The sequence below is a fragment of the Harpia harpyja genome, chromosome 19, assembly GCF_026419915.1.
Source record: "Harpia harpyja isolate bHarHar1 chromosome 19, bHarHar1 primary haplotype, whole genome shotgun sequence".
Classification (NCBI taxonomy): domain Eukaryota; kingdom Metazoa; phylum Chordata; class Aves; order Accipitriformes; family Accipitridae; genus Harpia; species Harpia harpyja.
The window spans coordinates 9,189,274-9,216,005 of NC_068958.1; the positions used below are offsets into that span (position 1 = coordinate 9,189,274).

Genomic DNA, 26,732 nt, shown 5'->3' on the forward strand with positions numbered 1-26,732 from the left:
GAGTATCTGCAATTCCAGTCCTGCAACAAAGGACCCATCTTTATTTTCTCAGTTTCTTTCATGTTCAAAAAAAGAACTTTTCAAGCAGCCTTTGTGCTGGCTTCACAGACTCTGCAGTCTAGGTATGGCCTCCAAGTCTAGACAGGAGACAGGACTTATTACCGATGGTAGCGATGATTAATACCATAGGCATATCAAAGGCATGGTTGTGCAGTCATCTTGAATTCATATCTCCTGGACTTTCTTCTCACCTGCTGTGTTAACTTAGGTAAACCTCTGAAGTTTCTCTTACTTAATCCATGGATGCTCTTCTCTGTAGTGATAGCGAGAGGCTTTTGAGCATGCCTGGGAGATGGTCTGGCACCTAGAGTGAACCTGGAGATGTAGATCCAGCTCCACTTTGCCACTGGCTGCTTTGGTAACCCACGTCATGTCACTTAATGGTCCAATCCTCATCTGTGAGTTGGAGAGGGGAGCCAAGCCAGACAGCAGACAGGGCAGCATGAGGAAACGTTGAGAACTGCTAATGTAAGGGGCTGTGGTCCCAACACCCTCCCAGGCAAACTGCTCTGGGTGATGCAGTCCAGGGGAACTGCGGGAGAAGGGGTTTTGGCAGGGGAGACAGCTTAGGTTTGCGATAACAGCAAAAGGCAGGCAGGGGATGAGGAGATGGAGCTTCCTGTGCCACCCGCCAACGCTGGAGCAGCTGTTGTGGTGGCTGCATCTCAGTCGTCATCTTCGCCTCCCAGTGAAGACTCCTCTAGGGAGAGGTAAGGCAGCGCTCTGGCCCGAGGGCACGGTGTCAGGGCTGGGGAAAGGGACATTTGGGGGGCTGAGATGTGGAAGAGGAGGGCTGGTAGTTAAGCTGTGCCCTAGAGTTGCTGTTCGTTACGGATATATGAGCTCTGCAGTATCTTGGAGGTGAGGTTTAAAGGCAGGTTGTGAGTCAGAGGCGATGCCCTTGTAACGGACAGGGCGGTGGTGGTGTCCTCCCTGATGGAGAATGGAGAGCCCATGCGCAACAGGAGCGAGGTGACTGGCCTGATGTTGCCGTCCCCGAGCCGACAGGCCAGCATCCTCAAGGGGACGGTGCCCGGCCGGGCTCGTGGCTGACTGCCGGCAGGGAGATCGCCGCCGTGCCGGGGCGTGCGTCCCTGTGCCCGCGCCGCCGTGCCGGGGCTGGGAGCCGCTGTCTGCGGCTGCCGTTCGCTCGGGCAGGCAGATGCAGTGCCACCCTGAATCCAAGCATTAACTGGAGGCTTTCTGAGCCTTTAATAAATAAAACGACGGCTTAATGTTTGCTGGGACTGGAGGCTAAAATGGGACAGTACGTCAGGCTGGCATCTGATATGTCGTGGGGCTCTGTCTTCTTTCCAGTGACCTGATGGGATCGTGACCCTCTTTGTACGTGATCAGCTTTTCCCAGCTCTAATCCCCGCCAACTCCCTGCGTAATTTACAGAGACCTTTGAAAATGTATATTCACATAGCTTGCCAGTGGAAAGTGTTTTCTGCAGTCCACTATTCCTGGCTGAAAAACCCTGCTGCAAATTTCAGCTTTAAATAAATAAAAATAAAAATGAGGCCCAACAGGGTAGGAATTGGGTCCCAATTCAGGAAAGCATTTGAGCACATGCTTAGCCAGTGTCTCTAGTTATTAGAGAAATTAAATAGGTTTTTAAGTCCAACATGCTTAATTCCAACTGATTTGAGTGCATTAATGAAGAGAACAGGGGCTCCAGTTGCAGAGGTTACAACAGATATGCCATTGGGTCTTTCAGTTTTATGGTGATGCCAGCTCTGACTTTAATGTTGATTTGAAAATGTCCCTACCTGCCAGGAAAAAGCTTTGCTTTCCAGAGAGATAAACACAGTCATAATTAATATATTAATATGTTAATTTCCTTTTGAGCTCTAAATGCAGAGCTGCCAGGCTGGAGTTTTAGGTTTGTTTTGATCATCCTATCACATCGAACTGGTTGCCTCCATCCCAAATTTGGGTTGTCCTCACCAACGTGGGGGGAGGGAATGATGGTCTCTTGGCCTGGTGGTCCTGCGGGACACGTTCCCCATCCCTTACGTCCCCCAAGAAAGTGGCCTAAGGCAGTATCACAGATGTGCAGGAGCGTGCCCGGGAGGTCTCCCCAGCAAGAGCTGTATCCGACGTGCCTCCTGCCTCCAGCAGTGGGTCAGAAGGGATGGGAAAGCTCCCGGGGGCTGGTGGTCTCCTTTGGTCCTGCGTCCCCTTGGCTGAGGGAGATGCTGTGCTGGCATGTACTTAATGACTGATTAAGGCTTAAACATCTCAGGCCAGCCAGGGCTCTTCCTGGCCTACAGCAAGTGTTGCTGTTGAGAAAAGGCTGGTAGGTTGGATTTCCTGATGTGGTTTTCTTGTTTTTCTTCCCTCCCTTCGCTATATCCCCCTCACTGATTTCATGACACAGAGAAGGGAAGAAGCAGATGGAAAAGTGGCTTCTGATGGTGCCATAGGGAATGGAAGAGAAAAGGGGTGTTTTAATATGCCAATATTTTGCTGAGCATCCCGAAGGGGTGGCGTTTTTTTGAAGTCCTGCTAGTTTATCACCGCTTTGCGAGGCTTGGGCTGGTCTCACCCCGATGCTGCACGACATCTTGTGAGAAGAAATACCTGTGGTCATCCCCTCTCCCAGCCACAGCCGCACGGCTTGTGACTCCTCAGGTCAGCAGCAGCTCTTTTAATGTGGGCTTTTATTGGGTTTTGTGGGGCTGCTGATGTCTGGTGGAGATGTCGTGGCAGTTGCATGTGCAATAGCCCTGTTCTCCCAGATGTCCAAAGTGTTTTTCATCCAGGCTAAATCACAAGCTCACAGAAGATAAGCTGTGAAGTTTTGGCTGTCCAAGGAAAACAAGCCATCAGGAACTATATTTATATAAATGCCAGGCGCGTATTGTTCATCACTTTGTGCACCACTATGAATGTTTGATAAAGCACTACATTATTTAAGGCGTAGCTGGGTTGTAGGCCAGTTGTTGACCAGGATTAACATTAAGATGATTTTTTTTTTTTTTTTTTTTTTTACTTCCCCCCACAGTGCAAAATCTAAAAAAATAATGTGGTGGCTGTTTGTTCCCCTTGGGACACCCTGGGGGATCTCAAGTGTCCTCTCCTCTCCTGGGTTTCCGTGCTGGGTTGCATCTTGCAGCTGCCTTGCGTGCAATGCAGAGGACCTGGGAGAGCTTCAGCTCTGCCCGGGGCTGTCCTTCCATGGTGTCAGCACGGAGCAAAAACCTGCTACCGATTTCTGAAGTCAGGGTGACCAGGAGAAGAGGGTGTGGGGTCTGGGATGAAGGAGAACAATCTGACAATGTTCCCCATTTCTGCTGGAAATATATAGATGCTAGTGAGCACTCGAGCAGCCCCTGGGATGCGTGGCTTAGAGCTGAGGCTGCTCCGGGTCCTGTCACCTGCATGAGAGCGATGGGTTTGTCTCGGTCCATGATGCTCAGTGCTTCTTCACCTTGGCTTTTAAGCAGCCTTGCGGCTCTGCGGGTTGGTGTGTGCGAGATGTTCTGCCCATCGGTCTGTACTGGGCTTATGGGTTTTATGGGGAGGGGAGCGGGGAGGGCAGCTGCAGCAGCAGCTCTTCGCTCTGTTTGCATCTCCTCTTCCTATCAGTTGTGTTTTACCTGGCTACGGCACCGAGACAGTTAGTTTTGTCAGCTGGCTCCTAAGGAAGATGGATCGAGGCCGGGCACCTGCGCTGATATTAGGTCTGCAGGCACCTTCCAGCCCCATTTATCATTAGGCAGTGACCTACCCGAAGGACCAGCGGGAGAGGAAACTTATTAACAAGGTGCTTCAAATCAATCCTTTCTGACGGCCCCGCTGAGTTACAGCGTTTGCTGTGACTCACCCATGGGGTCCTGCAGGGTCTGGCTGTGCTCGGCCTCTCTGCCTCACCCCCGTGGCTTGGAAATGGTTTGCTTTTGATAGCCTGGGCTCTCTGGGTATTCCCTCAGCTCCAGGTCTTCTCCTGAGCTAACAAACCGGCTCTCGGCTCCTTCTTTCCTGCACCCGTGTGCTTCCTGGTGTGGGAGACGGTTGGTCCCTGCCACGGCAGGGGGGCTCCTTCTGGTGGTGTTTGTGCCACGCGTGCACGGCTGAAGCTCCTTGGCCCCATTGCAATATGGGATTTTGGTGGTTTGCCCTTCTCGGGGTTGATGTTGCTCCCTTGTTCTCCCCAGCATGTGGCACAGGGTTGCCGGTACCACGAGAAGGTATCACCTTGCTGGTTGGGTGAAGGAAATTTAATTTCTGACTCACAAATTTGTTCTGCACCGCGCTGCCGAGCAGGGAGCTGGGTGGTGGTTGAGACCGGAGAGGGGCCGCTGCGCCACGTTTCCCACCCCGGTTTGCCGGCCGTTGCTGTCCTCTGCCCATACCCATCCCTAGGGGTGCTGGGACTCGCTCACACTCATTTTGCAGATGCCAAAGTGCTGCTGCCTCCAGGTTCATCGCCCAGCGGCGGTTCCTTGGCCAGATGGGGTTGGGGCTTTCTCCTGCCCTCGGTGGGTCTCTGCCCCAGCTGGCTCCGTAGGGCAGTTTTTCCTCTGGGTTTGTGGAGCTGTAGATGTGTGATGGAGAAAGGGAGCTGGAGGTCAGCACTGTGCTCTCAAGCTGGTGTCTCTTCTCCACGCAACATTAGCCTGGGCCGCTTCATGTGCCTGTTAGCACCAAATCAGGAAGCTTTCTCCAGGGTGTTCTTATTTAACTTTTCAATTATTTTATAACTTGAGGAGCATTAGCTGCTGCTGAGGGTCTGCCCATCTTTCCCTGCTCCTCTCTGCTCGCCACATAAGCGAAAAAGTTATGGTGTCTCATAAAAAAAGGTAAGTTAAAGGTTTCATTAGAGTGGAGATGGTGGGAAGCAGTCTCCGGTGGCCTGGACCTTCGTGGTGCTGGGGCAGGGGAAGATGGGGCAGCGTCCCATGGCCAAAGGCTTTTGCTTGCAGAAGAAATGGGGTAAAAGAACAAATCAGAATGGTTTGGGTTGGAAGGGACCTTTAAAGGTCATCTAGTCCAACCCCCCTGCAATGAGCAGGAACATCTTCAACTAGATCAGGTTGCTCAGAGCCCCGTCCAACCTGACCTTGAATGTTTCTGGGGATGGGGCATCTACCACCTCTCTGGGCAACCTCTGCCAGGGTTTCACCACCCTCATTGTAAAAAATTTCTTCCTTATATCTAGTCTGAGTCTATCCTCCTTTAGTTTAAAAGCATTACCCCTTGTCCTATCACAACAGGCCCTACTAAAAAGTCTGTCCTCACCTTATAAGACCCCTTTAAGTATCGAAGGACAACAATAAGGTCTCCCCGGCGCCTTCTCTTCTGCAGGCTGAACAATCCCAATCTGCAATGCCCTGTAGGTGTCAGGGGAGGGGTGTGCTAGAAAAGTCTTTGCCCTGTAGAAGAGCAGTGGGTTTCCTGGTCAGAAACAGCTCCTGGGAAGGTCAAACCCAGCTGGTAGCAGCACAAGAGACCCATCTGCTTTTGTAAGGTGCTTTTTATGCAAAGGTGCAAGGCAGAGGTGGGAACTGTTGGACAGTGGCTCTTAAGCGTTTGGTCTGTTGCGATGTGTTTATAATTATATTGCGTTATCTTAATTACCGTCATGGGAAGTCAGGAGTGTGGCAGGTGGAAGGGCAAGGAGGAAAGTAGAAAGGCAGGGGAAGTGCAGGGTGACGAATAACTCGCAGCCTCCATCGATGGGGCCGTGATTGTGGTTGGAGTTGGAAACGATGCTATTAATACAATGCTTATTCATTTCCTATAATAAAAAAATGGAAGTGCTTTGCAATTACCCAATTCCGAGTGAAATTAACATTCCGTGGCATTTTCCAGTAAACGGTTAGTTTGCACACATGAGTGGAGGCAATTAGCTGGGAAGCGATTGAGCACCGTGACTGGAGAGAGGATGAAGAAGGGTCAGGGCAGCCGGTGCTGGGAGGGTGCTGCCGTGTGCTCTGGCTCCGGGTGCCCCTTCCCGGCGGGCTGGGTGTTCCCTGGGTCCTGCCGGTTTGAGAGGCAGCTCACCCAGCTGTAACAAGGACAGGAGCTGCAGGTATTGCCTCCTGCTCTCTGTAGATGGGGGAAATGGCAAAGCTTTGCAATAAAGAAGAAAAGCAAAGAGCGGGTGTGTGGTCAGAGGGGTTGTGGGGTGCCCTCGTGCTCCCCGGGGTCCCCGTCCCCATTGTGGGACGCTGAGCCAGCGCAGGTCCCCATCCCCCTCCCGTGCTGCACACCAGCCTCTCCCGGCATCCCCCCTTCTCCGTCACACGCCCCAAGCTTTATTAAAAACCAATGGAGACTTTTTTTTTGGCAGATTTGTTAAACTACTGAAAACTTCTGATCCTATCAGTTTGGTTTTTTTTTTTCCCTGCCTCATACCAGATAAGGACTGTGCTGGCTCCAAGCCCAGAGCTGAGGGTGGTGGAGAAATGGGATAGGGAAGCAGTCATCTCATGAATATATGAAGGAGGAAAGTACATTTGTTCAGTTTCCTTCAAAGGAGACATCTCGAATAAAGTTTTATCTTTTCTTCTGCTACCCTCCCCCTCCAATTTGCAATTAAAATTAGATTTTTACGTATGAAAATCTATTTTTATAGCAAGAGTTTTATTGATGTATATAATAACCTATTAATGTATTAATTTCTGTGTATTAATACCTATGTTCAAAAAATTTATACCTTCTCTATTTTAAAATTCAACAAAAAGGGCCGGGAGAGAAAAGAAAGAAAAAGTCAAGATGGATGGAATACAAGCCTGTTTTCAAAATGCTCCTGGGTTCCCATATCCCTCTGTTGCCACGTCTGAAAACCCCTCTGTGTAAAAGAGCTTCTCGGAGAGAGATTGATCCTCCCTCGCGCCGCGTTGGCAGCCTGGGCTGGGGGCCAGTTCCAGCAAAGCGTGCGGTGCCACGTATGTCATTTCCCCTGATGGGTTCGCCTAAGGATGGCTTGGAGATGTATGCATTGCAGGAGGTGCTTGGTCCCCTGATGTATGGGTATGTGTGGCTATTTGTGCTTTGTTTTGATGTTTTTATGTATATATATTTTTTTTATTTTAAATATGTATATCCATATATATATATCTCCTGCGTTGGTTGTGTAATGCAGCCAGCAGTCTCCCAGTGTTTCTTGGACACAGTGTGCCTGCACATAGCATATGATGTGGACTAATGGAGAGCAGGGGACCCATGGGGACAGAGACTCTTGCTTGAGAGGTGGTAGAGGTGTTTGGTGGCTGGAGAAAGACATGGAGAGCTACAGTTCTGTGTTTCTCATGTTTTTGCCATATCCATCACGCTCTGTGGCAGGAAGTTGCTCTCCAGGTGTGTTTTCATCCCAATATGTGTGAAGCTGTTGTACAAATCTCTCCCACCATCATCACATAGGCATCAGTGTAATTGCCTAATTTTATGCTAGTAAAGCTCTCTGCTTTCTGGAGCCTAGTACCTTCAGGGTGGCACTGTTGAAAATCAGTCCACATCCCAGTTTCAGAACAAACACTGTTGCTTATTTCATGCTTCAAAAAGCAACAAACACCCATTATTTAGAGCTGGTAAGAAAACAGGGTTTCCACCATGTGGAAGACTTCCAGTATTGTGAAATTTATGCTCATCCCAAATAGGATCAGAAAGTCGATTTCTTGAAATACTTTGTAGAATAGAAATTTCCAAAATATCGATCCAGAAACAGCAAAATGAGCTTATTGAAACTCAGAGGTTTGATTTGGAGGTAACAATTATAATGTTATTAAACTGCATTACACATACCTGATGTTTACGTGGTGCATTACGGATGTGATGATGCATTAGACCTTTTGAGCCAGCGTCAGTGATTCCCAGGAGAGTACCCTCCCCTGTGCCTAGAAAAAGCGGCTTATTTGAAAAATACTGGAAGCAGTTAGTGAGAGGGCAGGAGGTGAGCATGGAGAAGAGCTGGTGTCTGAGATGAGGGGGCTGTGTCCTACACATGGCCATGGGTGCCATCACGAATGCGTGCACGGGTCAGGAGGTAAAAATCCCACCAACCTTGAATTATAATTGCACCCAAACTTTTCTATTTAATCCTTGATTGAGTTTGACGTGTTCTTGCAAAACACTTTGATTCCAGTGAAGCGGCATGCTCAGTCGAGCAGCTCTTGAGCCGCTCTGTGAGTTACTCCTCTCTCCAAAACTCTGGGAGCATTTTAAGCACTGGTAATGTTGAGGAATCGATAACTTGCCCTCTGACTCTCAGAAATCAAAGAGAGGGATGGGAAAATCAGATGCTTAAAAACCTATATTTTTAAAAAATATGTTTTACTCAATACCTAGCGTGGGAAGCTCTAACAGAAGCTGCTGTTGCCTTTATAGTCTTTTCCCTGCAGCTATAGGAGTGCAAGTGCTGTGTGAGGAGTACAGGGACTGTCGTGGCTCCGGGGACAGAAACTTTAAGCCGAACACCAAAGACTGGGAGACCTGGGGAAGCTGGCACCTTTGCAGACCTTAAGCCTCACTGCTCTGTTTTAACATGCTGCAAAAACCAAGCTGTGGGGCTGTCCAGCTCTCCCAGCAGCAGCACGAGGTGTTGAGCCTGGTTTGGGGAGAAGCTGCTGCCCTTCCCCTGCCCTGCCAGGGTCCGGTGCAGCATCGAGTGGGGCTGCCAGGTCCTTGGTGGATATAGGGTCTCTGTGGGGCGCAGGAGCGTTCGCTTAAGCCTGAGGGGAGTTCTGCAGTGAGTGGTACGGCTGCTTCATTGGCATCCTCTGAGGCCATGTCTGAAGACCCTAAAATACCTCCGTGAGGTTGAGGGTTTGCTTCCAAGGGCTATAGAGCATTTCCATCACCACCAGCTCCATCCTGCCTCAGCTGGCAGAAAACAGGTTGCACAGTCAAAGGGGTTTTTCAGTTCCTTGTCTCTTGTGCTGGACCTTCGGGAATGTCCTGGGATGGTGGAGGCACCATCCAAGTGCAACTAGTGGAGGTACACAACTAGCGCGTCTCTTAAGTACAGGTTGTGGGTGGTTGCGCTGATCCAAGCCTGGGACTCTGTTTTGGAGAATCCCTCCTGGCCACTGAAGCTGGTGAGATACTAGTTTTGGTACCTCCTCAAAACAGCCCCCCATAACCAGCCTATGTGTCTGGGAAGGGTACAGCTCTCCTGGCTGCGCTGGGGGTGGAATGAATGCTGCCGCTTCCCATCTCCGTTGCAATGTATTTTTACCCAAACATTGCTCATATTGTTCAGTTGATGACTTTTCTTTTTTTTTTTTTGTTGTCGTCGTAATTTTTAAGCCAAACAACATATTTTTCCCACTGCAATTTGTGCCAGCAAAAAGGAAGGAAGGAAGAAAAGGCTATTGGTATGAATTGTTTTGTGGGAGACGTGCAAACGAATAAGGGAGCCTTAAGGAGAGCAAATCTCTTTCAAAATAGCGTATGGGGGTGGACAGGAGGGAGGTGTACATTGGGAACATGTAATGTGCTTTACAAAGGTACGGTGACCTTCAGCTGTGTCCTTAAATCGCTGCCAGAGATGGAAGCTGACTTTTGTGGAGGCTGAAGAGCCTCGTGCTTCGTCTGCTTCAGCTTGTTCCTGGGGTTGTTAGGCTGTCGAAGGCCCTTGCTATAGGACAGGGTGAGATTAAGATCATAGCGTCGTGCCAAACCTCGGGGTGGATCTCACCCCCTTTGCCAGGCTGCAGAAACTCTCAACGTGGTGACGAAGCTGTGAGCTCAATAGCCCTGATGGGTTTAGCTTCTGGAAACCGGGGATGGGAGAGAAGGCGGTTTGGCAAGCTTCGCTCAAGGAGAGGACGGTCCTATCGCTTCTAAATCTGCATCGTGTTCGGCCGTCGTTGGGAGGGGAGCAGGGTGCGGGTAGCGCGGCAGCGCCGGGAGCTGCCGGCTGAGCCCCTGCTTGGCCCACGCAGGACTTGGCCCACGCAGCCCAGTTGGGTCCTGCGGGGCAGAGCTGGGCTGTTTGAAGCTTTGCACTCCCCTGCGGTAGTGTGTGTTCCCATCCTTTTCAGAACAATTAAAACAGCCGGGGGAGACGGGAATGCCAAGCACGTGTGCCGTGTGTGTGCGGCACGGTGGCACGTGTGTGCGAACTCGTGTTTGCCGTGCGGTTGCGTGACGCCTGCGGAAGCATCGGTGTGGGAGGTGGGTTCCTACCCCGGCTGTCCAGACTCAGATGGCTGACTGTGGAAATTCCCGGGTGGCAAAGCCCAGGTGGCAGTTTGCGGTGGACTGTGTCGCTTTTATGGATGTGATGGACACCTCCATAGTCAACAGGGTCCCTGCAGCCTCGGTGAGTGCCGTGCCTCATTACGTTACGGTGCATTGGTTTCTTCTCCCTCCCTGTTGTCACGGTTGGCAGTGCATGAAGGGTCTTTCCTTTATCCTTGACCCTTGATGTTCATTCGGTTGAAGCACAGCTACCTGTCATTTGTTAGTGAGGGTTTTCTCCACATTGGCCATGTTGAACTCCACTTGCTGAGATCATGTCAACAAGGGGGGGGGGGGGGGTGTTTTTTTTCTTCCCCCTTTTTTGTCTCCTCCACCTGTTTGGGTTTTTTTCCTCACCCTTGGTTTTTTTCCCTCCCATTTTTTTTTTTCTTTCTTCCCCTTCTTTTTTTCCTCCTCGTTTTTCTTCCTTCCCTTTACTCCAAACCCCTGAGCTCAGGGGCATGAAGAGGCCAAGGATGTGCTGGCACACGAGCTGTGCAGAGCAGTGAGATGCACCAGCTTTTTCCTCCTATTCCTGGAATAAGTATTTGTAACATCATTGCAAATAGCCGGCGACTGCAGGGACCCTCTCCCTGTGAAGGTAATGCTCCCCCCCCGCTTTTGGCATTTGCTCCACTGACGAGCGCGCGAGCAGATGCCTCTGGATGGATGTGCCGAGCGTGGTGGCCAGATGGGGTACGATCACCGCGGCCCTGATTGCTCCCATCAGCCAAGCAGGGACCACGAGAGCTGCGACCTCGCCGCATTCCGTCGCTAGCTGAAGGCATGGCCCCCTCCTCCTCCCCTCCCGCGCTCTCCTTCTGGCCTCCTTTCGGTAAATAAGCCTCAGCCGTGTGGTTCCCGAGCTCCCTGCTCCACTTGCACACGTTATAAATCGCACAGCCCCGAGGTTCAAATAACTTGCCATCTGTTTGTGGGGAGGCCCTGCTACGCTTGCTCCCAGGCAAAGGAGATGCGGGGATGGGCTTTCTCCCGCAAACACGGTGGCGGGGTGCTGAGTTGCACCGGTGCTGCTGCAGCATCCTTCCCCGGCGCCTCGGAAGAGCCCTGCAAGAAGGGGTTGGATGTGTGCTGTCAGTGCTGGGACTAGGTGCTCTTTGGAGACCTTTCTCTGCTCTTGATTTTTTTTTTTTTTTTTTTTTTATTTTCCCCTATGATGCTGCTTGCTGGGACATCCGACGCCGCAGGATCTGGCTGCATCTGCTGTAAATGTAGGGGACTTTGGGGAGCTCTGCCTTTGATCCATGGTGCCTGGGGGAGCCTGGTGTTGAATAATTGGAAGATGTAACATAGCTGGTCCCTTAGGCCACCCTCTCTCTGGAGCTCTCCTGAAACGGTTCCCACCTTTGGTGCTTACGCAGGCAGCGGGTTTGATCCTCGTCTCTCCATCGCCCAGTGAGTCTCATCCTCTCCCGAGCCCTCCCGATGCATGTGCGCCCACGGGCACAGCAGCCACTCTGCTCTTCTTCAGCGCTCCCTCTCCCAATGCCCCCGGGAGATTTCGGTACCTTCTCTGCAGCCTGCGGGGGTAGAAGAGCACCCTGGTGTGGTCTAAAGGCTCTCAACCCTGGGAAGGCCAGGGACATCGCCTTCGGGATTTGGGAGAAGGAAGGGGGAGCTGCTTTGTGGGCTGGTGTGGCAGCGCCTGCGGCACGGGGTGGTCGGGGCTCTTCGCTCCCTGCAGTGTGGGTGGCTGTTGGAGGAGTCTGCTGCAGACTCTGCATTTAAGTCAAATCCTTGTCTAGGATTACAAATGCCTCGTCCTGCATGGCCAGCTTCTCATTTCGCACTAAAATGGCCTGCTGCGAAGGGAATTAGAGTCCATGGTCCGGAGCAGTTACACACCCCGAGCTCACTGGGTGCCCGAGGAGTTCCACACAGATCTGATGTGTCTCTGGACCTGGGAGATGCAGTGGGAGGATGCATCAGCCTATCATCCTGGCAGGCTGGGGAGCTCCAAGGTGCTCATTTATTCCTTACCCGAGTGGGCTGTGGGGTGGCTATAGGGCTGGTGATCCCTGCCAGCCCCGCACAGGCATGTTGTGGGCAGGGGGAGCTTCAGGAGCTAATCGGAGGGGCTTTGTGAGTCTCCAGATGGAGACAGGACAGAGGTTATGTTCTGCTAATGAGTTTATTCAAGGAGCCGACAGAGGCCAAACTGATTGTTAAACCTGGGAGACCTCTGTGGCCTGCAGGATGACAAACCTTTTGATCTGAATTTCATCTTTGCCCTTTGCGAGTGGTTTCATGATTTCCCGTAACTGCCTGGTGTGCGGGTGGGTGGTGAGTTTCATAGGACAATTTGGGGGGGGGGGGGGAGAGCAAGGAGGGGAATTGCTTAAATATCAGCAAGCTGTGATGTGCTGTGGGGTGTTACAGCAAGCTGTTTCCTGAGCTCAGGTGCTGCTGCCTGCCATGTGAGCGCAGCCCCTGGAAGACCCCAGGGATTCCTGCTGCAGCTCGGAGCATGCCTGGACCAGCTGTACATTGTTCGCCTGGCTCCCACCCCAGCCTTGCCTATCGCTCCGTAATCCCAAACTTGCCTGCTGGGGAGTACCCGACCCCCCCAAAAGGCTGCCAAGCCTGGGCTTCAACTCTGAGCTCCTGGGGCAGAGTTAAACCTGACCCGAAGCCAGCTCAGTGCCCGGGGGGGTTCCTGTGTGTTTTTGAACCCTTTGGGCTGTAACTTGGATAAGGGCGCGATGCTTCCAAGTGCCCTGCGTGCACATGGGGAAAGAGGCAAGGAATAATCCAAAATGCTGGAAAGCAGCGTGAAAAATGCCATTTCCGTAAACTCACAATTTTCTAATTTCTGTGGCTTTGGTAGGACTTGGAAAAGTGCTGGATGGGTCCCCGTGGGTGACTTTGGAGGGTGACCTCAGGGTCTGTCCCACCTTGGCAGAGGTCCTGCCCAAGGACTTGGCTCTGGCTCACGCTGTCCTCTGCGAGGAAGGGGTTGTACGGGCAGTGGGGACATGGTGGCCCGGTCCTCTTTTAACCGCAGTCCCTTTGCCGGTGTTGCAGCTCCCGAGGTGACGCAGGAGACGGTGGAGTCCCTGATGCAGAAGTTCAAGGAGAGCTTCCGCACCAACACGCCCATTGAGATCGGGCAGCTCCAGCCTGCGCTGCGCAGCACGTCCGTGGGGAGACGGAAACGCCGGAGCCGGCCCCGAGGTAGGCTGTCACAGTCACCGGCTGCTCCTCCGGTGCCCTGGGTTTGGCCATGTCCAGAGGAGTTTGGTTGGGGAAGAAGGCAGGAGCTCCTCATCCTCACTGCTGAGCGTGGGGACCCCAGAGCTCCTCCGTGATGGGGTGAAGAGGGGCAAAGCCCACGCAGCATCCTCTGGATGGCCTGAGGGGAGTGGTGTCACCTCATGGGTCCCCCAGGGATTTATCCAGGTCTGCTGCAAGTCCAGGGTCCCTGCCAGCTGCTCCGGCTAACCAAGGTTTGATGGGAGCGAAATGCGGTTTCTTGGCAAGTTTTGATTTCGGAGGTGAAGTTCATTTTCGCTGTGACTCGCACCACTGGGACCTCTCTTTTTTGCACTTTCCCAGTGCTTAGGGGTTTTTTGAATTTTTTTTTTTTAGGGGCCACACAGAAGGTGGGAGCAGCCTTCATGGCTCTAAAGGCTGTACCATGCAAAAGTGTGCTGGGGGCTCCTGAGTTTTATTTGTAGCCTATTTGCCAGCTGCACCAGAGCAACAGGAGGAGGTTTGGCTGGAACAGCCCTGTGAGCAAGATTTGGTCCTTGTGTTGCCTCTCAACAAGGGAAACTGCCGCCTCCTATTGCTATCGCTGCTTAAAACAGTAATGGCTCTGGGTTAAGCAGTGAGTACAGTGGGTTTGGGTCCAGATTTCTAGCTGGCAAGGAGGAAGAGGTGTCAGGGTCCCTCCAGAGATGATGGGCAGGAGGGGGCCCCTTGACCATGGACTGCCCAGTGCACTGCCGGTCTTTGTGGCAGTGCTGGGGGCTGGGGAGGAATACTTTTATTTCTGTTTACTGTTGGTTTTGTTTTTCATTTATTTATGAGTCTGAAATGTGATCTCTTATTCTGGATACATTTTCCTGCAATACAGGCCCAGAGAGGGCTTTTTTTATTATAGCTCTGCCCATAAATTATTCACTTAGTGTGAAGAAAATGTTCTGACTCTTTAACTGGTTTAAATTATTTGGTTTGTTTTCTAGTAGTTACTCAAATACGTATATCTGGATTTTGGCGTGTGTGTGTGCAGGTGCTTTGGGGTCCACAGTGACTGTCTGGTGAAGTTTCCCTGATTCCCTGCTCCAGCCTCTTTGTTTGTTTGTTTGTTTGTTTGTTTGTTTTTATTTCACTTTTGAACTGCCTGAAGGTAAGAGGCTTTTTAGTCACTAATAGAGCAAGTCAATTAATCCATGCAGCCAAGCTTAGGAGGAGACACGATGCTGGGCTGCAGGCAGAGCCCCTGGCTGCGTGGGAGCAGAGTGTGGCCCCGAGCCAGCCCGGCTTGTCCCCTGTCTCTAGGGACACGCACCCTCCATCTCCCACCTCCCTGGGCTGGTGCTCCCCCGCCTCCCCACAAATCCCCATCTGCACCACGCCAGAGCGTGCCCCGGGGCAAGGGGAGCTCTTCCCAACCTTCACCCCATCCCTGCTGCCCCCCAGGATCCCTCTGTCCATTAGTGGCTGCGGGAATAGTCAGTGGATACCAGGACAAGAAGACCCTTGGTTGTTCTCTACTTCTGCCCAGACTTGTGTTTCCTTAACACGAGGGTTGGAGACCAGCTTGCACCCAGTGTTGGGATGAGGAGCCGAATTTCCCCTCTGGCTGCTGGGTTCCACGTGGCAACCCGCTCGTGGTGCTCAGCGAGGTCGCCCTCCATCCCTCCCTGCCTCGGCCGCCGGCGCGGGCAGTCCTTAGCCACGGGCTGTCCAGCAGGTCCCCAGCAGCAGGCTCGCCCAGACCCGTGGTGGAGAAAACAAATTGTCTCCCTTGGGACTCTTGCGCTGTTCCCCCGGGAGCCAGAGCATGCCCGGCTGCCCGGCCACCAATCTTCCCCGCCGTGGCTGTCGCTCTATTTTGCTCTCTGGCTGTTTCCCGGGGCCTTGGGCGTGCGTCTCAGGTATGCCGGGGTGCCTGCTCCAGCAGCCCCGCGCCGGGCAGGCTCTTGCACGCCCGAGTCGTGGGGCCAGGGAAGGGTTTTGGGGCAGGCTGCGGGCAAGGGGAGGTGACGGAGAGGAGCTGGGCACCAGCACCTCGAGCTGCTCCGCTCCCGAGCTGGTGCCAGTGGTCCCAAAGGTGCTGCAAAGATGGGCGGGGGTGTCTCACTGCACCCCAGCGCTCAGCTCCGGTAGAAGGGAGGAGGATGGCTGGAGGGGAAGGGCCCGGGTTAGCTGGGAAGGTGCTGCCGCGGCTGTTCCCTTGTCGGCACTGGGAGCGGGATGAGTCCCCGTGGTGTTGGTGCCCAGCCTACCGCGGTTTCCTTGGGTCTCTGTTCCTCCTGGCAGCTCCTCCGTGGACGGTTGCGTGCGCTCTCGGAGATGGCGGGGAGCTGTGTCTGGCCTCAGTTGCTCAGGGCGTACCGTGCCCCGGGGGCTTCAGGAGGGGACTGTGACTTTGAGTGTCTCCACTTACGGGAACCCTCACTGGCATGTCCTAGAAAAAAGATTTTAAGGTCTCAATCATCAGAAGTCAGTGAGCAGCCCCAAAAAGCAAGCCAGTTCCAGCATCTCCAGTGGAGATCTCGCTCCCCACAGCCCCATCCCATCCTTTTTTCCATTTAATTTAAATTTCTTCTCGCTTGCGAAAGCCGTGGCCGGGCGCTGCTGCTGAGGCCGTATCCATGCCTTTTCCTGCACCTCTCCTGTGCTGGAGGTTTTGTTTTGACAGCCCGCGGTCCCTCTGGCGGGTGAGCAGTTAGAGTGCTATCGAACATTAAGGTTAAACGATGATATCACAACTCACGATGTTTGCATTTTACATCCAATTGCAAACACAAACCCTTCGCCTCATTAATCCTTTGCAATCCATGGGTTTTTTTCCTCCCCCTAAATGAAATTGTCCGTTTGGGATGCATTTATTTCCTTCTAACAGCCGCATGACAGTTCCGCTGATGGAGTTTGCATCCAACTTTGTTACTGGGTAGTGACAAGCTGGCCTGACGGATGCATGTGTGTAATTATTTTCTCACGGTTCGATTTAATTAATGCTTAACCTCGTCAGAGCCCTACAGCTGGAGCGCTCTCCCTGCAGGAACCGTGCACAGCAAAAGGATTTCCTCCTTTATGGAAAGGCTCTGAAAGGGCTCCAAGTGCCACTCCTGCAGAAGGACGGGATAAACCAAACCAGAAAACAAAGAACCCAACGCCCCAGCCCAACAAAACTGAATCTGGGATAAGCTTTGCCTTGCTTCGCTTCCCTGCACTAAGTGCATTTAAACTGCTGCCTATTACTTGTCATTAAATCTGATTCTGCACTAAGTGTTTCTAACAGCTCTGGGAAAGGTCGTATTTTGCAGAGAAGATCAACTTCAAAAAAAACCCAAAAAACCCATACCACCCTCTCCATTTACAGTACCATATAACTTTATTTTTTCTAATGCCTTTTTCATACAAACTTTCTCCCCAAACACTTTTATCGAGTGAAGCGCGTTTAGAGTTTATAAATAATAGAGGGACAGCGAGGATGATAAGAGCTGAGGTGCTGGAAGGAGGATATCTCTGCTGAGGGCTGGCAGTGCAGGAGGGAGGGATGCTGCATCCGAGAGGGTCTGGATGTACTGGTTCCCAAAATGCAGCCAGGCTGCTACCCGGAGCATCCCAACCCAGCTGCATCGGAGAAGCGGGGCTTAAGCTGGGAAGCGATGCCCTGGGAACCGTGGGGAGAGGCGGTGGTGCAGGGACCGAGGATGCGGGTTTGGCCGATGGACCCCCCTGCGCAGCCCCCCCATGGCTGGGTGGGATGTCGGGGTGCAGGGCTGGGAGGTGCCCTGGGGGGAGGCCGGTTTGCGCAGAGAGGGGGTCTGGTGCCCTCTCCTGGGGCAGGCCTTTAAAAGCACCCTGGCTTTGAGAATAAATAAGCGATTAATAGCTCCTTCTGCCTGAGACGGGGTGCGCTGTTTATCAGGGCTGCGGCTTCTCGTGTTTTAGAGCTCTCGGCTGGGCCGTGAGTTACCCAAAGTTAGCCCAGGGAGGAGAGCCGCGGCTGGGCTGGGCTGGGCTGGCCCATGGTCCCTGCTTTCGCCAGGACCCCTCTGCCTCCCACCTCGCCCCGTCCGTCTGTCCTGCAGTGCCCACGGAGCATCGCGTTTTGCTGGCGAGGCTTTTTTGGGGTTCAGCCGGGAGCTTTCACCTCATCCGAGGCAAAGCATCGCATCCAGCATCTTGAGTTGGTCCTTGCTGAAAATAAAACCCTTCACAGCTGTGCAAGGGCTGTCATCTGGGATTGGTGTGATCCCAGTTTTCCATGGTGGGAGCCGTGGGGCCATCACCTGGTTGTTGCACCACCTGCCCCAATGTGGTTTCTTGGGCGTAGGCAGAAGGAAAAGGGAAGATCAATGAGGAGGAAGAATTTTCATCGGCTGAAGCCAGTGTGTGTGTGTGTGTGTGTGCGCGCGCGCATAACCCTGCTACAATGACAAACCAGAGCAGAGTGCTTCATTTTTAAAGAGCTTTTTTTCTTTACCTTTTTTTTTTTTTGCGTTGACTGGATACATTTCAAAAGAAAATGTTTGTGTGTATTTTTTTCTTCCCTAGAACTGCATCTAATTTACCTTTCTCTGACCATGTTTGGTTTTTCAGTTGACTGGTAGGGGTAAATTAATTAAACTGAAAATTTCTACTTAGCTAATTGTATAGCTCTGCATCACCCTGCCAGCCCTCAGTGAGTGGACCTCGCTGCAGCACTGGGGAGGTGGGGAGGGGACTCCTCATCTGGTTTTTACTGGGAAGCCTGGGAGCAGAGGGGCTTGTTGAACACCCAGGAGACTGCATTGCGTGGGGCAAGCAAGCGTGGAGGTGGAGTGAACCGAACACAGTCGAGCAGGGAGGTCATGGGTCTTTAATGCTGCGGTGCGTACAGGGTTTGGCCCTTTTTCTGGAGGGGAGGGATGCAGAAAATCCTTTTGCATTGCCAGTGGGGCTGTGGCTGCGGGGTGGGGGGATGCATGGACACAGGTGTCACCCAGGGTGGCACCGCTGGGGGCAAACATGAGCTCCCACTTCTATTATAACATCCAGCTTGGAGGGATTACGTATCCCAGGTCAACCTGGCCTCAGACAGGAGTTATCTAAATAGCTCCTGTAACTTATTTCTTTATTTTAACTCAGTTTTGATTTTGTTTTGCATCCACAGTTGCTTCCCTGAGATGCTCTGTAACCTCTTGGCTTTGAGGAAGGGATTTAAAGTGTCAGGGTTTGTTTTGGTTTGGTTTGGTTTTTTTTTTTGTGGACAAAAATGCACCTTTAAAAAATACACGTGGCTTTACCTAAAAAACTCTTTGGTGATGATGGAGCCTCTAATTCCTGAATTTTATTTCCTTAGTCCCCATTTAGCATTAACGCTACCATCTTTAATTACACCATAATGAGAGGTGTTTGCCTTGGCATCCCGCCTTGCTCCCCGCTAAATTAATGTCGCGCTCAAAACGAGCGCCCTGCCCCGGTGCGTGGCTGAGCTGCGATCTATTTGAACGGATTAACGAGCTTGTAAATCTGCAAACAGGATTAGAAAGGAGAGCATCTTCCTCCAGCTCCCCCTCCTCGCCCGCGCCCCCCGCCTCCTGCCCCACTGCCTGGTCCCCAGGCAGTGGGGCAGGAGGCGGGGGGCGCGGGCGAGGAGGGGGAGCGTTGGTTTTTCTTAAATCTAAATAGGAGTAAACTCGGTGTAAAGGGGGTGTAGCTCCCTGGGGGAGCCACTGCAGACAGTTGCTGGTGTGTTACAGGTGCAAAGTTGCTGTTTCCCTGTCCTCTCTCTTTTAAGCATCTTATTCCGCTTTGTAATCAGTTGCGGCGATTAGGATCCTTCTTCTGTTACTTGGTAGGTTTCTTTCTCTTTTTTAAGAGAAAAGGAGGGCTGAGCAGGCAGGGCTGCTTGGCTTTAATTGGGTGCTCTCCCTGTTCATCCCTATCAGCAGCTGCACATGGGTGCTCTCTGCTGTGAGCATCCTCAGTCCTGCCACAAGCATCCCCAGCCCTGTGCCCCTGCGAGCAGCCTGCCACCGAGGCCGGCCGGCGGAGCTGGTGCAGGCGGTGTTGCCCCAAGCACGAGCATCTCGCAGGGATGCTTTGGCAAGATTTTGGGGCCAGTTAAAGGTGGAATGAGGTTCATGGCTGGATCGGTTGACGATCAGCACTCCTGCATCCTACAGGCTGCCTCAACGGGGTTCCGGGACCCCCAAAAGCACCGCCAAGATGTGTTCCAGCACCCTTGACAGCGTGAAGGGGTAAAAGCGCATCCCTTGCAGCTGTTTCTCTGCCCTGGGCTCGTGTTTCCAGGCTGACCTCTGCCACCACGTGTTGGGTCAGAGGAGACGTTTCCGCTGTGGGCTGGGGACCTGCGCCGGGTCTCCCAACTCCTGTATTTATACATCCTGCGCAGTGCTGGGTAATCAGAAAATGCAATATCGCTGTCACCAGCTCTCCGAAGACATCCAGCCTGAGTAATTTAACATGTCAGCGCCATCCATCACGGAGACGCAGCCGGCAAACAAACGCGGGGCGGCCGGAGGGGGCTGGGATGATGGTGGCTGGTGGAGCGGCTGCTGCCTGCACCGGCTGCCTGCTCACCTCGGTGGGGTTCGAGAGCGGAGTGAGCACCGGAGATCACTGCCTCTGTCCATCCCCGGCCATCTGCCTGCACAAAAGGGACCACGTCTGGCTCATGGGAAGGTGGCAGAGACACGTGCCATGTGCTGCCTGCGCAGGCGGCGTCCAGGTCCCTCTCCCGGGCAGAGGAGATGGCTCTGCCGAGCTGCGGGGGGGGGAAAAACCCTCCCATAGCTGGTGTCTGCCTCCCAGCCCCGGGCTGGGAGAGAGCCCTGGGCAGCCCTTCTCAGCAGGAGAAGGGGATGTGCAGCAGAACTGCAGCCCTGGCTGGTTGCCCGAGGGCCTGCATTAGAAGCCCAGGTTAATTAAGATTTTCCTCGCTGATGCGAATAAGCCTTATTGGTTTTACCACTCTGCTGTGCCCTTCAAAACCCCAGTCCCTGCGTGCGGGTGCATCGTGACGTCGGATGTTCGCTGTGATACAGGGGTTTGAAGAGGGGCTGGCGGTGGGTTACGGTTTGGGGTGCGAGCCTGTAAACCGCCCCCAGACCCCATGTCCAAGCACTAAACGCTGCTGTGTGCAAGCACTGACACCTCGCCTGCTGCTTTCAGGAGGAAAGGAGCTGGTGGAGCCTCTTCCTGACCCCCCCTCCGAGGGCACTGCACGGCCAGGTTGGGGCACGGATGGGGCAGGAGCCACGTGCCGAGCTCCCGGTGTCCCTCTGGCTCCTGCCAGCCACCTCTCATCACGGTGATTAAGGATTTCAGAGGGCAGAAGGCACTGCTCGTTTTCTGTTCTCCTGCCAAGAAGTGGGGAAATTGTGCTTCTGCCTAGAATAAAGGATTTTTTAAAAACAGTAAAATATTTTAATGGCAGTTTAAAGGGCCACTGTCAACCCCCAGAGGCCTCTCTGCTTTAAACTCTGCAAGGATTGAAGGACTTCTGCCAGTTAGAGTCTGTGTCGCTTTTTAAGCATCTGTCACTCCTTGGTGGGTCTGGCGGCTGAAGCGAGCCGGGCTCCTCCAGCATCCTGCACCCTCTCCAGCTCCGGGAGGGAGATGCTGGGTAAACCATGGGCCAGCCCTGCTCCTTGCCACGGCTGTTGGTACCGGCCGCTGCAGGGATGCATGCTGCTGGCCGGCACGGCGAGCTGGTGTAGCAAATGGGCCAAAGTGGGTGCTGAGGGAGGGAAGCTGGACCCTTGCCACGCAGCGGGGTCCTGAGCGCCTCCAGAGTGCTGTATTCCCCCCGTGCTGCTTGTCTCTGCTGGGTTTGCTTTGAAGCAAACACCTAAAATTCCCTGTGCTTCACCATGCAGGTGTCCTTGAGGAAAGCAGCTTCTACATTCAGAGTTTTTCTTTGTAAATACATTACAACACATTTGCAAAATATATTCCTGGAGGTAGAAAGCATCTTCTTACATTCACATCACAATTGGCACCATGGGGTCTCGATTCTTAACGAGGGCAAAAAGGAACCAGCGAAATCACGAGTGGCAAAGTCCCTGGTCACTTCTGGTGACCCCAAGCAGAGCACCTGGGCTGGGAGTGGTGGATGCCGGCCAAATCCGGCAACTCTGCCAAGGAGCTCCCAGCTCCCCACTGCTGCTGTGCATCCCAGCTGACAGGGCTGATTTTTTCCTCTCTATTGCTTGCAGGTGGGATTGGGTTTGGACGTGCCAAAGGAAACTCTGGTTCAGAGGCGGACGATGAAACCCAGCTAACCTTCTACACTGAGCAGTATCGGAGCCGGAGACGAAGCAAAGGTACAAAATGACACAGGCACTGGTGATGTGTATGGGTGTAAGAGGAAAAAAAATGGCTAAGCACCTTGACTGTTTCTGTGGGTTGATGCTGTCTGATACTGCATGAGTCTAGGTAAGGACCACGATACCAGTCCGTAGTATTAAGGATATCCCAAGATATGCTGTTTGTGTGATGCAGCACCATGCAGGAGCCATAAATAGCATTTCCCAGTGATGTTGCTGAGGTTCTGGGTTTCTTTGATGGTTTCTAGTATCAGTTACATTACACATGCCCTGGCACTTCCCTAAAGCTGCACCGGCGGCAGTCCTGGTGGGACGGCTGCAGCTGTCGGGGATGGTCACCTTGGCAATTCCTTGCTCCAGACTCCTGTTTTCTGCCCTTTATTTCCCATGCAAAGCATCAGTTGGACAGAAATTTCCCAGCCTTCCTCTCGGCACAAAGGCAATTAAAAGGAACAAATTCAAAATGAGGGCTGGGGCAGGGATTTGTAGACCAGAGTCCCTTCAGGCTTTTTTGTGAGTTAGAGGAGCTGAGAAACTGAAATATCATCTGCAGTTTGAAATTAGCATCCATGTTTTCTCCAGTCATACCACACTGGATCGTTTTTGTTCGGGACTCTTGGACCAAGCTCTTTGGCGGGGGACAGGGCGAGCCTTGCTGCTGCTGCTGCTGCTGCATTTGAAAAATCACTGTCAGGAAATAACTACGTTGGGAAGCAATTTAAAAATTGCACAGCGGGTCTGCTCCCTCCATTTGTTTTCTGTTTTAAGCCGGGCATTGGCAGAGCGCAGCACTCCAGATAGATGTCTGCGCCCACCACAGCAAACGCGGCCCCATTTGTTTCAATGATTAGCCATTCCGATAAATGCTCACAAGGTGTTTATTTGAACGTGAAATAACCTCAACGCCTCTGATCAGCTTGATGATTGCACATGGGAATAAACACACGCGTGCACAGGGGTGCATTGCATTTGTTCCTGCTGAAAGGCAGGGCATTAAATTTTTTTTTTTTTCCTATGTGTTTTAGAACTACGAGAAATTCTCACCGAGTTTAAAATGAACTTTTGATGGAAAGCAGGGAGAGAATTTGTGAGTTAGTTACCTGTTGCAGTACAAATATAGCTGTGTTAAAGGGAAGATGATGTGTGAGAGAAGGAAGAAATTGGTTGTATTGCAAACAGCGACAAAAGAAATGGTCCCGAAAAGTTGCTGGTGCAGGGAGGAAAATTTCCCAAGTGCTGAAGTAGTTTTTTCAATGAGTTATTCTGAAATACTGCGCTGGGTGTTAAAGTCCTTGGGTACTTTGGAAAAGTCACCAAAGTTTGAGGTTTTTTCAGCCACCACAAGGGAAGGGGGAGATGGTGCGCAAGCAAGGTGTGGAAAACTGTGTTTTAAGGAAAAGAGATAAATCTTTGCTTTTCTGCTGCTTTGACGTCATTCCTCGTGAGGTCGAGTCAGTCTCTCGAAACACGTTCGTGCTGGATGCCGGGTACAAAGATATTCTTATTGACATATACGTTGCCTTTGGGTTGTTTGTTTAAGCTTCCTTGTAGGGCAAATATAAAGGAATAGATAAATGGGAAGAATTCCTTTCTTTTCCTTTGAATAAGCTGTTGTTCACCTGGGCAGCTTTGATGGCTGGGTTTGAAGGGAATTCAGGAGGAAGAGCTGCCTCGCACGGTTGCACAGAGCTGGCTGTTAGATCTACGTTAGCGTTTGAGTGATGCTGTGAGAACCTGGTTTGTTCGTGTTTGGTGCTGGTTAACTGAGGGAATTGTCTTGCATAAAGTCCCCATTGAATTTCCCCTCCTGTCTAGCTAAATTTTGCTATCGCTGTGTCCTTGAAAGGAATTTTCCATTATCCTTTCATTGACTCTTCTCTCCCTCGTGGAAGGAAGGCAATAGCTTAGTGGGAAGTCACAGTACCAAACTCATAATTACGAGTTCAGCAAAGATCCATAATTGGATGAGATCATAACTCTAATAGAGAAGGATGTGTCGTCAGATACGGTTAATTCTTACAGTGATGTTCCTGTATCGATTTTGCCATGGTTGCGTGTCATTGCAGGTGCCGTGAGATAGTTATCAGGTCCAAGGAGAGAGATTCCTTGGGGTTTCTCTTCTTGGATGAGGTTTTGCAGGATTGAGCCTAATTACTGATACTGTCAAGGCATTGATCCCAGCCGATGCAATGGGAAGTTTTCACTTAGGTGGCGCGTAGGTTTGGTTTTACTTGGAGCTTTGTTGAAGCCAGCTGGTTAAGTGGTTGTGGGCTTTTTGTCACCTGTAGAAGAAAGACTGCAGGTTTTGTAGTGCATTTGCAAGGTGTATTAGAGGGACATTCCCCACAGGTAAATACTATGCATGGGAGAGCTTGTTCTGGTAGCTCAGGAGCAGCAGACCTATTGATATCTGGTTTTCAGTGCTGGAATACACAGAGAAGTAAATCTAATCAGCCTGGGCACAGAGGCAGGGATGGCCAAGGCATCACCTTCTGTGGTCCCAGCATGCAGCACCACGCATCTTCCCAGCTTCTAGGTCTGTGGGATCCCCTTACGCTTATGTTCCCCTGTCTTTGGAAAGTCTCCAGAGAAGTTAGAGGTGGGGAGAGTGTAAGAAATAACACAGAGGAGGCTTTTCTATGGAACCTTGGTCCTTGTCTGCTGTTGGGCTCAGCCCCACCTCTGGGATTTCAGCTGGGAGAGGCAATGCTGGTCACTGGTGTCTCTGGGGAGCTGGCTCATGCCAAGAAGTGCTCTGTTCGTACCTGTCTGCAGGGAGGCATCCTTTCTCTTCACCACAGCCGTGTGCCTGTGCCCACACCAGCTCTCCACCCTCTGCTTCTTTTCGATGGATCAGTGTGACCGCTGCTCTGGGTGGCAGCACTGACGGCAGGGCTGGCATGCAGTCCCAAGGGAGCTGGAATTTGGACTTAATGTCCTGCTTTTCCAAGTGAAACGAGTCCTGAGAGAGGCTGTCATGCCATGTGGAGCTCCATGCTCGGAGGCTGGAGGGACCCTCAGCTGGTTTGCTCCTTCCTGCTGACCCGCATTACTGACTCCACGAGGTTTTCCAGAAATGAGTTTTTCTTTCAACCTGTTCACAACAGGTGTGTGCACTCCAGGGCTCTGCTTGCTGTGGGGGCTGGCTCTCCCCTTTCCCACTCCCCTGGGAGAATCGGGAAGTGTGGGAACCTCCTTGCGTGCCGGCTGTGGTACAGGGATGGCTCTTGTCTCCAGGGCTGTCAGTCATCGCGCCTTTTACCGGAGCTGAAGTCTCCACGAGAGAGAGCTGCCAGTGTTGTAGAGATGCTAATCCACATCCCCAGCTGCCCATCACGGGTGATACCAAGCTTTGATACTACTTGGTTCTTCTCTTCTTCTGAGCAGCGTGGGATGTGTTCAGCCAGGTCTCCCTCTGAGTTTGAGAGGAAAGTATTAGTAGCAAAAAAACCCCCAAACCAGGGAGGCAGAGCCCTATGCACAAACCTTGCTTGCACAGTGCCTTGCTTCTGCTCCATCCTCCTTGCTCTGGGGTTGTGCTTGCCTCCTGCCCAGCAAAATATATCCAGCTCCAGGTCAGGCTTTGCAGCCCCGAGCTCCACAGGTCGCATGCAGTGCCTGCCCGATGGCTATTCAAATAGAGAGAAAGATGGGGGGGGGGGGGAGAAAAGAAGCAGCATCAGAACTCCAAGGCCGTACCAGGCTCCCTGCAGCGGTGGGCTGGCCCCTGTGTTCTGTGCTGCCTGGCTCGTCAAGGACTCGGTGAGTCTAATGAGCCCCTCTGGCTCGCCGGTGGAGAGGGGGGAGGCGCGAGTGAGCCGCCTCCACCTCCGTCTGCTTCCTCGGGCCCTGGAGCAGCTGCTCTGTAACGCAGAAATGATTCTGCTCTTTTAAAGCCCCTTCTAGGAGAAGGTCTCTAAGGGATGAATGAAGAGTAAATCGGCATCGCATTGGGTCTGCAGGGCAGATGCTGTGCGGATTCCTGGGTTGGGGAAACTGAGGCAGGGAAAGTGATGGCATCATCTAGAGACCCTGCGAGGGGCTGAGCATCCTGACCCCATTCATCTTGGGGACCCGGAGAGCCTCTGGCCCCTCCTGCAGCCTGGCCGTTGTCTGAGCCCCTGGGACCTGCCGGGGTCTCCGTGGCGGCTGGTGAGCCCTTGGGGCTGGGACTGATCTCGCCCCCCACATCAGCGGAAAGGTCAGGTACAGAGAGTTGCTGGAAACCCAAATACAAAGTGGAGCACTGGGTGCAAGTGCAAAGCAATGCTGTTGATACCGTGATGGTTGAGATGTGCTGGAGGGCACCCAGCACAGTGACCCAGCTGGGATCTCTCATCGAACGTCCTCAGCTGGCTGCTGCTCTTCAGGCAGGCTCTGGCATCTGCTTCAGTCTGAGCCGGACCAGCCCAGGCCTGCTCCTCCACGCTCGGATCTGGGATCGCTTCACCCCTCTTGGCATCATCTCTATTGCAGCCTGTTAAAGGAGGAGGAGGGAAATATCCCACCCTGTTTCCATGCATAGCTTTCATTCAGGTGGTACCTTCCCATCCAGCAACCTGCTGCCATCCCAGGAGAGCTCCCCAGCAGCCCAGGGAAGGGAGGACCTGATTTTGGGATGCTCCTCAGCTGAGGTCTCCGTGAACAAGGCACTCGGCTGTTTCCATAGCACGCAGTGACGGTTTAGACAAATTAGCAGAGTTCAGTTATGTACCTTGGATTGGTGTCAGCCGCGCGTGTGTGCGCGCATGTGTGTGCCTTGCTGGCTGACGAAGTCTTCTGAGGGCTGTTAGAGAAATGAGAAGCTGAGCTTTGATCTGCCTCTGTATTTGGTGTTTAAAACAAGGCCTTTTATAAGGGAATATTAGGTATTCGGAGTCTGTTACATATGAGGAAGCTTCGCTTTGATCCTCTCCTGTCTCCGGAGGCAGCAGACACTTATTA

At 52.4% G+C, this 26,732-nt stretch overlaps 1 protein-coding gene across 2 annotated transcripts in view; it reads left to right on the plus strand.

Annotated features, from left to right (window-relative positions):
• The window catches only part of ASTN2 (astrotactin 2), a 361,642-nt gene that overhangs the window by 98,880 nt on the left and 236,030 nt on the right, over positions 1-26,732 (plus strand). For both annotated transcript variants that reach the window (XM_052814689.1, XM_052814688.1), the window contains exons 4-5: positions 13,300-13,449; positions 21,678-21,785. In XM_052814689.1, the coding sequence (XP_052670649.1) occupies positions 13,300-13,449; positions 21,678-21,785 (258 nt within the window). The remainder of the gene's footprint in view (positions 1-13,299; positions 13,450-21,677; positions 21,786-26,732) is intronic.